Source organism: Salarias fasciatus (assembly GCF_902148845.1).
Source record: "Salarias fasciatus chromosome 23 unlocalized genomic scaffold, fSalaFa1.1 super_scaffold_20, whole genome shotgun sequence".
In the NCBI taxonomy this organism is placed as follows: domain Eukaryota; kingdom Metazoa; phylum Chordata; class Actinopteri; order Blenniiformes; family Blenniidae; genus Salarias; species Salarias fasciatus.
This window is the reverse complement of record NW_021941230.1, coordinates 12,323,616-12,338,770: the sequence shown is the minus strand read 5'-3', so window position 1 is coordinate 12,338,770 and position 15,155 is coordinate 12,323,616. Positions and strand designations below refer to the sequence as shown.

The window sequence follows — 15,155 nt, the reverse complement described above, 5'->3', positions numbered from 1 at the left end:
AAAGTACATTCTGCAGAGTAAGCTCAAAGTTAAAGAGAATATTATCCGAGATAAATTTACAGATATTTTGCCACTTTACAAGAATGTAGTTACAGATGATAACAGTCTCAGTGTGGAAGTCACAGGAGGCAGAGTTCAATTCTACATCAAAATTAAATTTTAAGGTCACCATGAGTCCGTGATTAATTTATTATGGTCAATATTTGGTGATTGAGATTCAAATTTTTGCTCCTTCTGATTCAATCTTTCAAATGTTTATTAAAAGATCATCACATATTTCTCTTTCTGTGGAGGGTTTGGTTATTGGTCGGATAAATTTATAGTCTTTGTGTTCGGGGCCAAAATATTTACATCTGTGTTGCAACAGAAAATAAACTGGAGTCGAAGTGGAACTCTCCACGCCTCTCCACATGTAATTGGTTGTCGGTCGGGAAACTCTCGCTTGTGATTGGTCGGACTCCGGCAGCACAGACCAATCAGACGCGGTCATGTGTGGCAAACAGGAAGTGGACGGGTTGTGATGCTGTTTGTAGTTTTTTGTCCGCACAGCGCTTCCTGCCGGTGTTTGGGCAGATTTAATATCCTGACATGGACCAGACTCTTCACAGGGGAGGATAATGACATTTAATCGACGGGCTACGCCGTGAAAGAGGAGTTTGTTGTGAGAAACACGACAGGCGCGAGTGTTTCGGGATCTCTTCCTGGTTTCTGTGGGTGAGGTCTGCTCGAAGATCACATCGGAACAAATCTTTACAACACGGAAAAAACATGTGAATTATCAGGTGAGCTGTGATTTCTATGGAATCTCCTTGCTCTGTTCGCCCGGTGTGCTCCCCCGCAGCTTCCCTCAGCCGTCCACTGTGAAGTGTTAGCTGCTAATGCTACATGCCTCTGCACCTGTCTCTTCTTTGTCTCCTGTCTGCGCTTTACTTTCACGCTTTTTTGTCCGTTCGGCTGCAGATCGAGGTCAATTTTAATCCAAAGCTCCGTGTCACTTTTTTTAAATGTGCACAGAGTCAGTGAGCAGCTCCTGAAGCTGGGCAGAGACCCAGGAGTGTGCAGAAATGTGTGAGCTGAGCACTGTATGTGTGTGTGTGTGTGTGTGTGTGTGTGTGTGCGTGTGTGTGTATGTGTGTGTTTCTGCATCCCAATAGTCTGAAGAGTCCTGAAATTGGAAAAAAAAAAAATGGCGTCCTCCAAAGCAAAGGTGGGAGTGAACAATGAGAGCCTGAAGGAGAGCAGTCCGGCTGAAGAAGCTGCACAAAATAGCAGGACGTACAGCCTGGATGACTTGGAGACCATCGCCACAGTGGGTGAGTTTCATACACACACACACACACACACACACACACACACACACACACACACACACCTTCAGATGACTTGTACACATGTTACTGTACCTGATGCGACCCTGACCCAGAACAGGTGTATCACACATGCCACCCAATCCAGCCTGTCAGCTGACACTAGATCCATCTGTCTGTCTTCTTTATTGCTTTGCCTTGCTAACAATGTGTGAAGGCAGGTTTCAGCTCACACACACATTATTTATGGACTGTGGAAGAACATGCAAACCATGTCCAGAAAGATCTGTCGTGGACTCTAACCTGCAACCTTCTCATGTTCGTGTGAACACCTGCAGCACAGAGATGTGCAGTTCTAATAGCATCACTGTGAACCAGAACTGAACTGATGGTATCTGACAGATTTATTATTAGTTAATCGTTCTCAAAATGGCAATAGCATTTGGATAACTTTTTGACTCCATTGGTCTGAACAGAAACAATTTACAGATCACACTTCATTCATTATAGAATGTTCTTGTATTTCATTGCAATGAATCTGCAGAGAAAGGATGAGTTTTTGGTATTTTTTGTAATTGTATCCATATCAGTTGACTGGTTGATGACAGTGGGCTCTGTGGTCATTGAACAGAATTAGTTTAGGAAGCCTGATTTTATAGAAGGTTGGCTGTTGGCACAGAGCATTGACGGGCGGTGTAGAAGTTGGCAAACAAGATGGATTGATGGTATAGGAAATTAATAGATGGATGTGAAACCTGTTGAGGAGAGCAGCGGGTGCTCTTGGTCCTGGAGAGTCACAACCCTGCATGTATGAGATGATAATGAATGTGTTGTATAAGTCCGACAATGAGTGACTTGTTCATCACGCCAGGTGTGAGGTCTGTCTAACTTCTCTCTTTGTCCATTCATCAAAAAAACTAGTCTCCCAAAAAAGAAAACACCTTAAAAAAAAACAGCCAATATTTAGCCCATTTTGTTGTTGAAAGTGCTTTCAGCATTGTCCCTAAAAATACTGTGTGTTTATAAAAGGCTCCTTGAATCCTGTAATCACAATCTTCACAGCAAACCAAAAAATAAACCCTCCTCTGAGCTGGGCTGAAGACAGGCTACACTGACATTTTTCTTTCATGCTATTCCGAAAAGGAACAGGTAATTATAGCCAGTATCCGCTTCATCAAGGTGAATTAAAATGATCTGTGTTCCAGAAGATTTATGGTTGAAGGAAAGAGTGAATTGCAGACTCGGGGAGTCATAAACAGTTAAAGTGAGATGACGGCAGGGCCTCCGCCCTTTATCTTTCAGTGTTTGATGAGAACAATCCTCCACCGAGGCACTCCACCATCTTTCAGTGTGTAGCGTAGCATTAAGTGCTCTGTCTTTTTGTCCATTAGTCAACACTGACTTCATAAACACCAAGTAGAGCAAACATTATTCAGATCTCATATCAGCCTGCCAGCATTTCATCAGCGTGTCAGCCTCCTCCAGCCGACCCGCTTTTCTTCTTTGTTTGTTTTTATTAGGATAAACCCAGTTTGTGTTGTTGATTGTTTCATTTTAATCTCTCAAATACAACAATAGATTAAGTGTCCATGGAGCGAAACTGCCTCAGAGTGCTGAGAATAGTCTCTCCGAGCTTTTGGTGCAAACACCTTTAAAAATCAGTGCTAAAACAGTGAAGACTCAATCTGTAGGAGTCATGTCAAGGTGCGTCTGATAGGAGAGTCTTATTTGAATACAGAATGTCTGAGACACACCTACATCCTGATATTGCACAAGACGCTCCAGAGTCTGGAGCTTCGTCTGTAATATCTGAATCATCTCCTCTAGAGAAACGGATAAACCACCAAACAGTTTTTATTCACCGTGAGTAGATGAGTTTGCAGAATTTAACATCAAACCAACACAGGTGTTTCTGTCTGAAATGTTCTGCTCACAGCTGCAGAAAAGGAGATTTTCCTCACTGTTAACAACTAGAAATGATGAGTGCACGAGCCCTTTATAGACACATATAGGTCCATACACATGTTGCAAACATTGTGCATGAAATCTCTTTTCCAGAACAAGAAAAACACATCTTTAATTCAGCTTTATGTCCTCAGGCTGAAGCCCTGTTTGACTAATATGTTCATATTTTCTAGACTCTAGTTGTTTTGCTGATAGTGAACATGTACCTGTTAGTACATCAATGGCTAGAACTGCCAAATTCCTGAAACAGTGGAAACAAAAAGGGTGGAAATTGTTAAAGGAGCCTATAGAAAGGGCTGCGATAGCAAACTGTATCTGAGAACACATGAAATATTTTAAATATTTTATGGCTAAAAATACAAAAGATTGCAGCCACTTCAACAAGGATTGAGGCATCTTTCTAAGACATATATGACCAAATAGGAATATGCAGAGACAAATAACCATTAAATCATGCCAGCAGTTCTCAATTGGAATTGTTTTAAATAACGTTTATAAGCGGAGTTGTCCTCATCCTGAAGGTTAAACATGTTTTGAGGATCCAGCTGGTTTTCATTTGGATCTAAGTGGTCAGAAATGGCTGATAAAGGTGGCGACCTCTGTTCTGTTGGCGCCGTCGGTGGAAGACGGACGATACACAAAGACATCACTGTCATCTACATATGTATTTGCATCCACTGTACATCGCATGAATTTGAGCAGAGGCTGTTCATCCATCAAGCAGACACCTTTAACGCGCATCGTGATTCGTGGATTGATGATCAGTAAAATGCATCAAGCTGCACGCGAGCGGCCCGAGCTCGCCGTCTGCGAGGGAGCAGCAGTCATCCTACATTGTTGGGGCTTATGAGCCCGCGTAAAAATCCAATTTGCCCAGCCATTCTGTCTGATGAGAGGGATTTGCTCCTGAAAACAAAAGCATCTAAAGCTCTTTATCTGTCCGCTCTCTTTTAATTGTTATTGAAATCATGAGGCGTCCCTCATGCACCATTAGACTTATTTGCTGCTGTCACATGTGGAGAGGTCCTCTGCGACCCCGAGCAGGACCGCCGCCAGGACGGATGAGCCCAGGAGTGTTTCTGCAGTGGAGCAGGCGAAGGAGCTGAGAGGGATGGCCCCGTTCCCACAGGGCCAAATATCAGTTGCAGGACATTATTGTAAGTGGAGCAGCCATTACGGCGGCTAGCTTCACTGTCGGTGTCTTTTATTGGCCTCGTTCTCAGATAACGGAGGAGGAAACACTAAAGCGGCAGCTCTCGCAGGACGGTTAGGGGCTTTTACGTTATCGCATTGTAATCACATCTGAGCAGATGGAACACTTTTCACTTCCAGCTGATTCTGGTAGACGGACACACATTCACACAAGAAAATCATCTATTTATTTATTTATTTGGGATTCTTTCAAACTTCTCAATATCTAGAGAAGAGCAGAAGATGTTTCTGAAAATTATAGCAAAATGATGGTTTATGTTAAGAGAGCCATTTTCAAAATTAGGCAAAAAAGGCACAATAATGAAAAAGGAAAAAATGTGAAAATGAGTAGAACTTCTAAAAGGAAACTGCTTAGAAAAGACATAAAATGGTTAAAATCCTTCTTTTGGCCATCAGTCTACAGCTCCTCCCTGAAAACACTGTTTGCTGTGTTTATATTAGCCACCATTAAGCTTTGTACTTTGTGCTGTTTAAAAATACTTATCTAACTTTATAACCTGCCTGATATGATATTCACTTCCTGTTTATTTTGTATTTAGCAATGCTTAAAGGGATTTCCTCCTGGGATTGGAAACGTATTTTCTTTCTAAAATGTCAAAATTGCATTCAAAAAACGCTCAAAAGGGATGAAACTTCTAAATCAGGTAGAAAAACAGCTGAAAATGTAACGAGACAGCTGTTTTACATGTTTCAAAGCTGCTCTGTGTATGAAGCATTTTCTACGCTTTTCAGCCTCATTTTAAAGGTTAAGCCTGTTTTGTGGCTTCAGGTGAATTTGACTCAGTGGAAAATCACCAAAACGGGTCCTGAGGGTTGAATTTCTGTAAACTCTGTCACACACTTTCCTCATCCCTCAGTTTTTAAACGGAAACCTTCCTCGCGTCTGTTTATGAGACACGCCGTGACTCGCCGGTGCATCATATGATCGGCATGCCGGGCGGAGAAACCAGCGACGAGTCACCGGAGCAGTTAAACGTCTTCGTCAGTTAGCGACTTCGTACAAGGTGTGGTTATGCTGTCATACACCGTCCCCCCAGTAGTGGGAGCCACAGCGGTTCAGACAGCTGTGCTGGAGTAAAAACTAGTTTTTGAGGTGTTGTTTGTTAGTTTTGAGAGTTTTTTGATTTAACATCTTCACTGAAAGACACGAGGAGTTGGCCTGACCGCGGCGGCGTCCCGGCCGGAGACAGAGCCTCTTTGTCATGAAAGCCGAGGAACGAGACGGGCTGCGTTTCACTGCAGCAGAGACGCCGCTGAATCACATCCTGTCATCCGTCACTCATCTCTCGCCGACCTCCAGCCTGAACTCTGACCGCTCGTGCTGAGTTTTTGAACCGCCGCTTCCCGCTCTGCGTGCTTCTGCCTCCCCGCCCTGAGCCGAGCCTTCCGCCGCCCGCCGCCTCGTCCAGCAGGCGTCACTCAGCGGCGGAAGCAGGAGTGATGCGAGGCTGCTGCAGCTCTCCCTGACAGATAGAAAGCAGACGTGTCAGCCAGCGATAATGTGATTGTCTACACATCATATTAGATTAAGGACGCCCGCTTTGTGCGAGATTACTGACACGAACATGGAAAAAAAAAAAGGAAAGAAAAAGCCATGTAACTAATTACACAGGCGGTGTGTGAAGACAGACAGAAAGTGAAACTAAAGGGTTTCCCTGCAGGCAGACTCCGTGTTTCTACATGTTTAATAACTGGCTGTCATCACTCTCTCTCTCACACACACACACACACACACACACACACTGATCGCTCCATCTCCATCACACAGGAACACGTCGTGTGTGTTTCCTGCAAGAAAATACCGAAACAACAACAATGTGTAAATAGGCATTTCTAACCCGATTTTTTTTTTCTTTAATCACACTCATTATATTAACAAATGGAGCTTTTTAATTAAGAAAAAAAACTGCTGAAACCAGCTGAACCTGCTGAAATCATGTTGAAAAAAATGGAGTGAAGTCCAGTCGGGCCCCTTGTGGCTTGAAGGCATGCACATCGTGAATTATTGCTGCGCGATATATGCACAAATTTCTAGTTATTAGAGCACCAGTATGAACAATATCCATATAGCAAAAGACTCGGCTGTGATGATGTTTGCATGCACTGTGCATTCATGCGCTGCAAATACAAAATAGCACTTTGTTATTATGGAAGAAACATGCGATTATTCAGATAAATGTGCACTTAACTAATAAAAAAATTAAGGAATTAACAGCCTGAATTATTTCATACCTGAAGAATCAGTTTAGCTGTGATGGATGTGTGATGGATGTGTGTTCTGTGTCTCTCTGACGCCTCCACCTCTCCGCCGCAGGAACGGGGACGTTTGGCCGAGTGTTCCTGGTGAAGGACAAGAAGAGCCGGGCGTTCTTCGCCCTGAAGCAGATGAAGATCCCCGACGTGATCCGCCTCAAGCAGGAGCAGCACGTCCACAACGAGAAGGAGGTGCTGACCGAGGTCAACCACCCCTTCCTCATCCGCCTGTGAGTCCGCCGCCAGACACGCAGATTTCAAATAGCCGAAGTTATTTCATAGATTCACGTGGACTTGTGTGTGTGTGTGTGTGTGTGTGTGTGTGTGTGTGTGTGTGTGTGTGTGTGTGTGTGTGTGTGTGTGTGTGTGTGTGTGTGTGTGTGTTCTGTGGTCTCCGTCAGGTTCTGGACCCACCATGACGAGCGCTTCCTCTACATGCTGATGGACTACGTCCCCGGCGGCGAGCTCTTCAGCTACCTGCGCAGCCGCGGCCGCTTCAGCAACGCCACCGGCCTCTTCTACACCTCGGAGATCGTGTGCGCCATCGAGTACCTCCACTTCAAGGAGATCGTTTACCGGGACCTGAAGCCCGAGAACATCCTGCTGGACGGCGAAGGGCACATCCGCCTCACCGACTTCGGCTTCGCCAAGAAGCTCTCCGACAGGTGAGACGCGGCTTCAACTCGACGCCAGCCCGCCGCTCGTAGACCCGACCGCCTCAAGCCTCCACTAAATGATCTGTATGCTTTCTGCGGCAGCCGATCTCACCTCCAGGTGACAGGCGTGACACTTAAATCACAAAGTTCAAGAGTTGACAAAGTGTCTCCCGCGTTTCACTGCAGAACAAGTGCAGAAAAAGACAACGGACTCATTTACTTTCACTGCCGAGCGATCGGGTTCACCTGCACGTTTGATTTCTGCAGAGAGACTGACCAGTGGAAGGCAAAAGCAGGAAAATTCACTCTGCTCCTCGGCAGCAGGTCGCCGTGAAACTCATGTGACGGAGCCGATCATCGACACGAAGCCAAGTCTGCACAAAGCTGCAGGTTTTTACATTCCGTCACGAAAGCAGCTTTTCGGTAATGCCGGGAGGTTTTTGTCGATGCAGGACCGGCACAAAGAGCGTTTTATTGTCTCGCTAACCGCGGCACGCTCCCCCACGCTGCGCTTCCCCTCGCTTCCAGCTGAAGCTGAAGTCTGTCTCACATTGTGGCCTGGTGTCTGCGGCTGTCATGTTTTCGGTCTGTCCTCACAAACGCGCTGACTTCAGCGACAATCCCTCCGTATTCCCTCCACGCCGCGGCCCACACACTCCTGCCGGGCGCCGCTCGGAGGCGGTTAATTACTCCGTAGCTCCGTACGCCTGCAGCATGCGGCTTCAGGTAGCTTCAGCATCGAGAGCCAGAACTGATGCTGCGGCGGATGCTAGCTCTCTATTAGCGTCAAATCCGTGCAAAGCTGCAGAAACTGGAGCGACAGTCTTCGGTTCCAGGAGAGGAATCTCCAGAAAGCACTGGGATGTTTTACATCCCAGATATTTAACATTTAAATTTAAAACAAAAAGTAAAAATCCACTGTCATCCACTGGACTATTTTAAAGGCGTTAAAGCCACGTTGAGTTTCTGCTGCTGATAAAGTTCCACATGTGGAGGATAAAGCTGAGCTTCCTGTGGGAGGGTGGGGAGTCAGAGGAGCGGTGGCGATGTGCGATCTGCACTGCAGCGCTTCCTCAGAGCTGACCCCGCTGACATGTAAACATAATGGAGTTAGATTACATTTCCCCCGGACCGCCGTGCGCAGCAGATGGGGGAGCGGAGGCCTCTCTGATGTGCGACTGACCCACTTATAAAAATGGAGGGCGGCACAATTGCCCGCGATGGGATGACAACTGCCTCATTGCCGCTATAGCGCCGCTCTCCCACTTTCCATGCTGAGGACATGATGGAGCACCATCAGTGCCTTGTCCTCCCGACGCCGCCACAGTGCCCCCTGCTGGCTGTTCTGCTCACCTGCAGCTCCACAGCTGCCCTGGATTCCACGGCTCTTCATCCACCCTGCAGCGACGCCTGAACACGCGTCATTTAATTACCTTTAAAAAAAAAAAAATCTTCTATCTCCCCGCTGGACGGAACAAACGCTCCATTCAAAGCCAAGACGGGTTGAATAAGTGTCTGAAATGATTAAAACAACCGAAAACAGTCTAAAATTTCACATTAGTTCTGTAAATGGTTCAAACAGCGGACGAGAAACATGGTGTGAAGGACTAGAAGAAGTTTAGTTAAATAATGACTCGTCTTTATTGTGGAGTGCAGTGAAACTGTGCACGGCTTCCGTCTTCAAGTTAAAGATTAACACACGGTTAAAGATCAACGGCAAAGAAAAGAAAGAAAGTCTGACTTAAAACAGCTTGAAATACCTGAAACAGTTCAGCAGACTGAAGACTTTAACACAAATTAATGTCGAAAAAAACAACTGAACTGAATGGTTTTTTTTTTCTCGGTTTCTTCTTTTATTATTAGATTTAAACTTTCTAAAAACGTCTTCTCGCCGCGACGCCGGCAGACGTTTGATCTCGGTGACAGCTCGTGTCTTATCGCCACATTACCGCGCTTTATGGCCCCTCCTCATCTTCCGCCGGGTGCATTACCATACCAATCACCGTCGCCGTGGCAACCGTCCCAAGGAGGTCATTACCCAGGTGATATCGGTGACAGACGACGAGAGGCTGGAGCCGGGCCCGGGGCTCTTCATCAGGAGTGTGTTTGTCCCCCGTCATCAGTGACACACACACACACACACTCACACTCACACAGTGTGTGTGTCACTCCGCAGATGTCTCTCTTAAACACCATCATTTCATTATGAAAAGCTCGTTTCTCTCATTTTCTGCCAAATGAAAAAAAACACGCATGAAGATCAATAACAGTCATTTCAAATAACAGCCATTCTATTTTAATTAATGTAAGATTTCTACGTTAGTTGCGATTAATTTCACTCATTTCTCCTTTCAGAACACATGTGAAACTTTTCCTGACACCTCAATGATGACTTTTAGGCGGGACTTTCTACGTTTCTCCTGACTGTAATACGGACATGTGCGGCACTGACGCGTGTCGAATGACCTTCCCTCCAGGACCTGGACCCTGTGTGGGACTCCGGAGTATCTGGCTCCTGAAGTCATCCAGAGCAAAGGCCACGGCCGGGCCGTGGACTGGTGGGCGCTGGGAATCCTCATCTTCGAAATGCTGGCTGGGTGAGTGCTGCAGTGCAGTCGCTTTTTTTTTTTTTGTGTGTGTCTTTAGCTGTTTGAAACTTTCAATTTGACTTTGTTTGTCTTTGATTGAACCTCTCGTTTCCTCCGAGTCTCGCATTTGGATTTATTGACGTTTGCTTACTGAGAGGTCAACTTACATCACATTCACACATCAATATGTCTGTTCCTGGAAGCTCCCCCGTGGTCGGGCCCACCTCCTTTCCGTGGAGGTAGTTAAAGACGGGCGGCTCTCACTGTGTGGAAGGAATGTGACCTTTTCCCAGCATTCATAGCGAGGCTTTGAAGAGGTTCGGTTCTGCAGACACTGGACGCTCCTCTGTGCAGGCGTGTCCGAGGACGAGCGGTTCATATATAGGCCCCGGCATGTGGCTACAAATGAAAAAAAAAACAAAAAAAGAAGAAGAAGAAACATAAATTCGATCAATTAAATAGGATCATCTGGGGTGAAGCCCGAGTTAAATAAACAAAAAGTTCAACACCGGATCTCTCATGCTGCTGTTTGTGGGGAAAAGCGGAGGACAGAACATTTGTTGAGAGAGAGATGAATCTCATACAGGGAGAACATGCAAACTCCACCAACAGTCCAGCGTAGTGAGTTTATCTTCACTGAAGAAAGAGTTCACAGAACTTTTATGACAGAAAACGACCTGCTTTTAGCTTTCCATAGCTGTTTTAGTTAGTTTATGTTTCAAGCAGTCAGTTTCTCTTTGCTGTTTTCGATTCTCAGTGAAACTCGGATTGTTCTGGATCAACTATTCAACCTTTCTTTGCTTTAAATAGATCATCTCTCATCTTCCGCTGCGAGATAAGAATTCAGAAAGACGATCTTAAGCTGAAGATGTTTATTTCCCTTAAGTGCAGCGGGAGCCTCACGGAGCTGCTGCAGAGGAGCTGTAGAGCCGCATGTGGCTGAACGGAGAGTAGAAATCATCAGATAATCACTGGATGGTATCATCCTCCCACATGTTGCTGCAGTGACCCAGATTCTTCAGCCGTGAAGCATCACTGTTGGAGGAGAAGAAAGAAATAGCAGCCAGCTCTCAGACGCCTCCACCCCACAGTCTCCACTCTGTGTGTCTGTGTGTGTGTGTGTGCGTGTGTGTGTGTGTGTGAGCGTCTGCGCGCTGCCGGCCTGATGGGTTTAGAAGCTGCTCTCATTATGTAATGTGTGGGTAATGACTGGTCCAGTCCGGAGACACGGAGGAAATCACTGCAACTGCAGGAGACGCACTGAACCGTGAACCAAGCCGACTCCTGTCACTCTGCAGCCAACAACACCAGAACACACCTTTTTTCCTCTATATATCAACAACACCCAGTAAAACTCACTTGGAGCCATAAAGGCTGATATTTTATTATAATATTGATCAGTTTGCTCCATTGACTGTGTCTCTCTGCAGCTATCCTCCGTTCTTCGACGACAATCCTTTTGGAATCTATCAGAAGATCCTGGCCGGGAAACTGGAATTCCCTCGTCACCTGGACTTCTACGTCAAGTAAGAAGCTGACTGACCCTGATGAACCTTTCTTTTGGAAATATATGCAGATTCAACGTTTGTGCAACAGTATTTCAGGACATTTTAGGAAGCTGCTGGTTTTGGACTGTTGTTTTCTTAATTTTCCATCACGTGTCAGTAATTTAGAAACGCCAAACTCTTCCTCTGAATGTCACTTTCACACTCTGGGTCAGCTGCTGCACATTCTTGTCGGGCTGCTGTAGGAACCAGAGCCAGCGTTCCCACCGTAAACACACACACACACACACACACACACACACACACACACACACACACACACACACACACACGCGCGCATGCAGAGTGAAGCGGTGTGCAGGAGTGCATCAGGTCAACACTGTGTCAACACCTCCAGAGCCGCTGCTTTCCTGACTCGGCCGCGAACACACGGCAGGAAATATGAAATATCCCCCTGAAAGAGGCTGGCAGGAGACGGAATCGTCAGGGGAAACCATCAGTGTGTGTGTGTGGGATGACACACACACATTCCTACAGCATGAAGCGAGAGATGCAGCAGTCTGGGGCCCGTCCAGGGGCCATCGGGGCTCCACGGCAGCCTCCACAACTGAGAGACGTTTTGAACATGAAGAGAACTATTTTTACTTTACATACAGAAAGAGTCGGAATGAAAGGAGGCGTGTTCAGCTTGAGCAGCAGATTCGATGGATTGATCTGCGTCAATTTACATATTTAGGCTGGAACTGACACCAGCCGCCGTTTGTGGGTCGACTCAGCATGTGACACTCAGAGAAGTTTGGAGTCTGTGTACGTTATTTCATGAAATTTAAAAGCTTGAAATGATTCATTTACTGAGCTCACACTTTGATTTAACTTTTAAATAAAATAATGTGTGTGTGTTTGTGTGTGTTCTTTCCTCCTCAGAGATCTCATCAAGAAGTTCCTGGTCACTGATCGAGCTCGGAGACTCGGCAACATGAAGGTCAGTTAGTTCCACTTCTTCAACACACACACGCGCGCGCACACACACATTCACGCCATGTGTTTCCACTTACTCTCACTGAACTGTTTTATGGAGTTTTTTTTATACAAACAAACATTGTTTTCACATACTTTGAACAATAAAGCTGGAGAGTGTTTAATTTAAAATCTCCTCTCAAACTTTCAGGTGAAATGTAGAAAATAAAGAGAGCAGCTCTTTGTTTTGTTCCCTCCTGAAAGGTTTTTAGGAGTTTTTGTGAGGTTTTCCAGCCTGGTGTTGTGTCATTCCAATAATACATTCACTGTAGATAGAATAAGATGCAGCTGCAGGTTGTTTTAGCAGAATCAGAGAAGAGACGGCGTGTATATCGAGTAGTTTCCATTCAGACTGGAGAGCTGCAGGATTTCACTGAGCAGAGCCACAAATAAAGCTCCGAGCCTTTTCATTAACTCCACATAATCCTCGGTGTCTGGAAACACTCCAAGACGTCTCAGAGTTCTCTGAAAATTCATCACGTGTCAGCTTTTAATTCGCTTTAATAAAACACTCCTTGAGAACCCATGACGGATTCACCTTTGACCTCGGATGACAAATGTTGATTTTCCAAACTCCCTGCTTTGTAAAATAACCAGGATTAAACTCAAATTGAGAAAAATGAAGAGTTTCATTCTATTTGGACCGACTGAAAGGGATAACATTGAAGTAAAAAAAAAAAAAAAAAAACACGCTGAAAGAACAAACGGTTCAGAAAATCCAGAAGAGATCCGGAGTGTTTGATTCTGAGCTGCTCGTGTTTTTCCAGAACGGAGCGGACGACGTGAAGAAGCATCGCTGGTTCAAGACGGTGGACTGGGAGGCCGTCCCCCTCAGGAAGATGAAGGTGATCCCTCCCCGCCCCCGTCACATTCGGCCCCACGCTGCCGATCCCGCCGCCTGACTCTGAACCGTGTTTCTGTCTCCTCAGCCTCCCATCGTCCCCAAAGTCTCCCACGAAGGCGACACGTCCAACTTCGACGTTTACCCAGAGGACGACTGGAAGAAAGACCCCGTCGTGCCGCAGAAGGACCTGGAGATCTTCAAGAACTTCTGAGGCGCAGAAAACACACTGTTTACCGCAGTGGGGGGGGGGGGCGTCCAGCGTCCGGCGTCTGGGACCAGCTGGACCAGCGACCTCCTCACCGGACAGCTCCACTGACATGATTCACTTTTATAGTTTATTTATGGGACTCCAGTCCAAAACTTTGATCTTCTCGGTTTTTATCACTGTTTTGTTTACTGAGCCTGCTCATATGCAAAAACACCAAAAGACTGTTACTTCCTGTGTCTCGAAAGAAAAGACTCAGGTCTTTTTATATTGTTTTATACGTTCTCTCTTTTTACTCTGTTCATATTTAAAGCGAGTCCACGATGGTGCTGTCGACCAACCAGACGTCTGCCGCCTCTCTCGTACGGAACTAACTTTTTTTTATTTGTCTAACGCGTCAAACTGAACATACTGCAAACAAGGAACACTATATTGAAAGATAAAACGGCTGAATACAGCCGACACACTAAATGAACTGCAGCAGCTGAAATATCCAAAACAGATTTAAAATAAGTTAAAGCCAAAAGAACTAAAATAGCTAAAAAGGATTGATTTGAGAGAAGTTAAGCAGCCTATGCTTGTTTTTGAAAGTTCAGATCGTCTGTTTTCTTCAGTTTGTATTTTACATGTTTGGTGCCTCTATGTGAATTTCAGTTAAAGATGTCAAACACTTCTTTTTGTTGCGTTTTGCCAGTGAAGGTTGCAGACGTGTGGTTGAACCTCTGACTCCAGATCATTCACGCGTTGTCTTTAAGCCGCGCGTCTTCGGCTGAACGGCGGCGTTCAGCGCGACCCGCTCCGCCCTCCTTCTCTCCCCCGACTCTTCCTGGTGCCTTCTGGCAAAACTCCCTCTCTGTTCCCTGTGATGAACTTGACCGTGTGGCGGACGCCGAGTCTGAACCGTCCGCCGGCGATAACCCCTGGATGCGGTGCAGCCGGTGGAAACTCCCGCTGGAAATACCTTGACACTTTCTCCTCTGCTGGTTTTAATTTCTCTGTGAGAATCCCGACACAGTTTATTGGATTTTGAGTTGAAGGACTTTGTTTGTTGAAATGCTACCAAAATCCAAACGACGACTCCCGTTTCTTCCCAGTAGAAAAAGAGGAAAGCATGAGTGTGCGGTCCCTTTAAAGTCCGGCCAGACTGTTTGTAGCGGACACTTGTTTAAAGGTGCCTTCGTGACAGTTTGATGTCCTGCACACTCTGCCACTGTTCCTCCGTCCCTCTGTACTCACATGGATTCATGGATATACTGGCCTTGATAATAAACTTCATGAATGTGTCCTTCATTGTGGTGCAGACGACTCGCACTCGTTTCCATCTTATTCACCTCTTTCTTTCCTCCCTTTTTGTAAAATCTCTGTCCTGCAGCTGCCTTCAATTCAGCTGGGAAAGTCAAAACCTGCTGCTTGATAAGTCCAGAGAAAGAGTGTAGATCAAAAAAATGAAACCGTGAGATTGGTGAAAACAATTTCAATTGCTTTAAAACATCTCGAAATGTATAAAAATGTTTAACCCTTACCTGGATGTTTGTGCTGCTTTCTTTGAAGATGCACTGCTGCCTTGCAGATGTGTATTTTTGGGGTTTGTACTGTTCTTTGT

General features: G+C 45.7%; 1 protein-coding gene across 1 annotated transcript; it reads left to right on the top strand.

Annotated features, from left to right (window-relative positions):
* The first annotated feature begins 517 nt into the window (after nt 1-517).
* On the top strand, nt 518-15,155 carry prkx (protein kinase X-linked). The gene is made up of 9 exons (XM_030086359.1): nt 518-782; nt 1,155-1,313; nt 6,799-6,967; nt 7,139-7,402; nt 9,871-9,990; nt 11,412-11,507; nt 12,411-12,468; nt 13,271-13,348; nt 13,433-15,155. The coding sequence occupies exons 2-9, from the start codon at nt 1,187-1,189 to the stop codon at nt 13,556-13,558; spliced, it is 1,038 nt and encodes a 345-aa protein (XP_029942219.1). The 5' UTR covers nt 518-782; nt 1,155-1,186; the 3' UTR covers nt 13,559-15,155.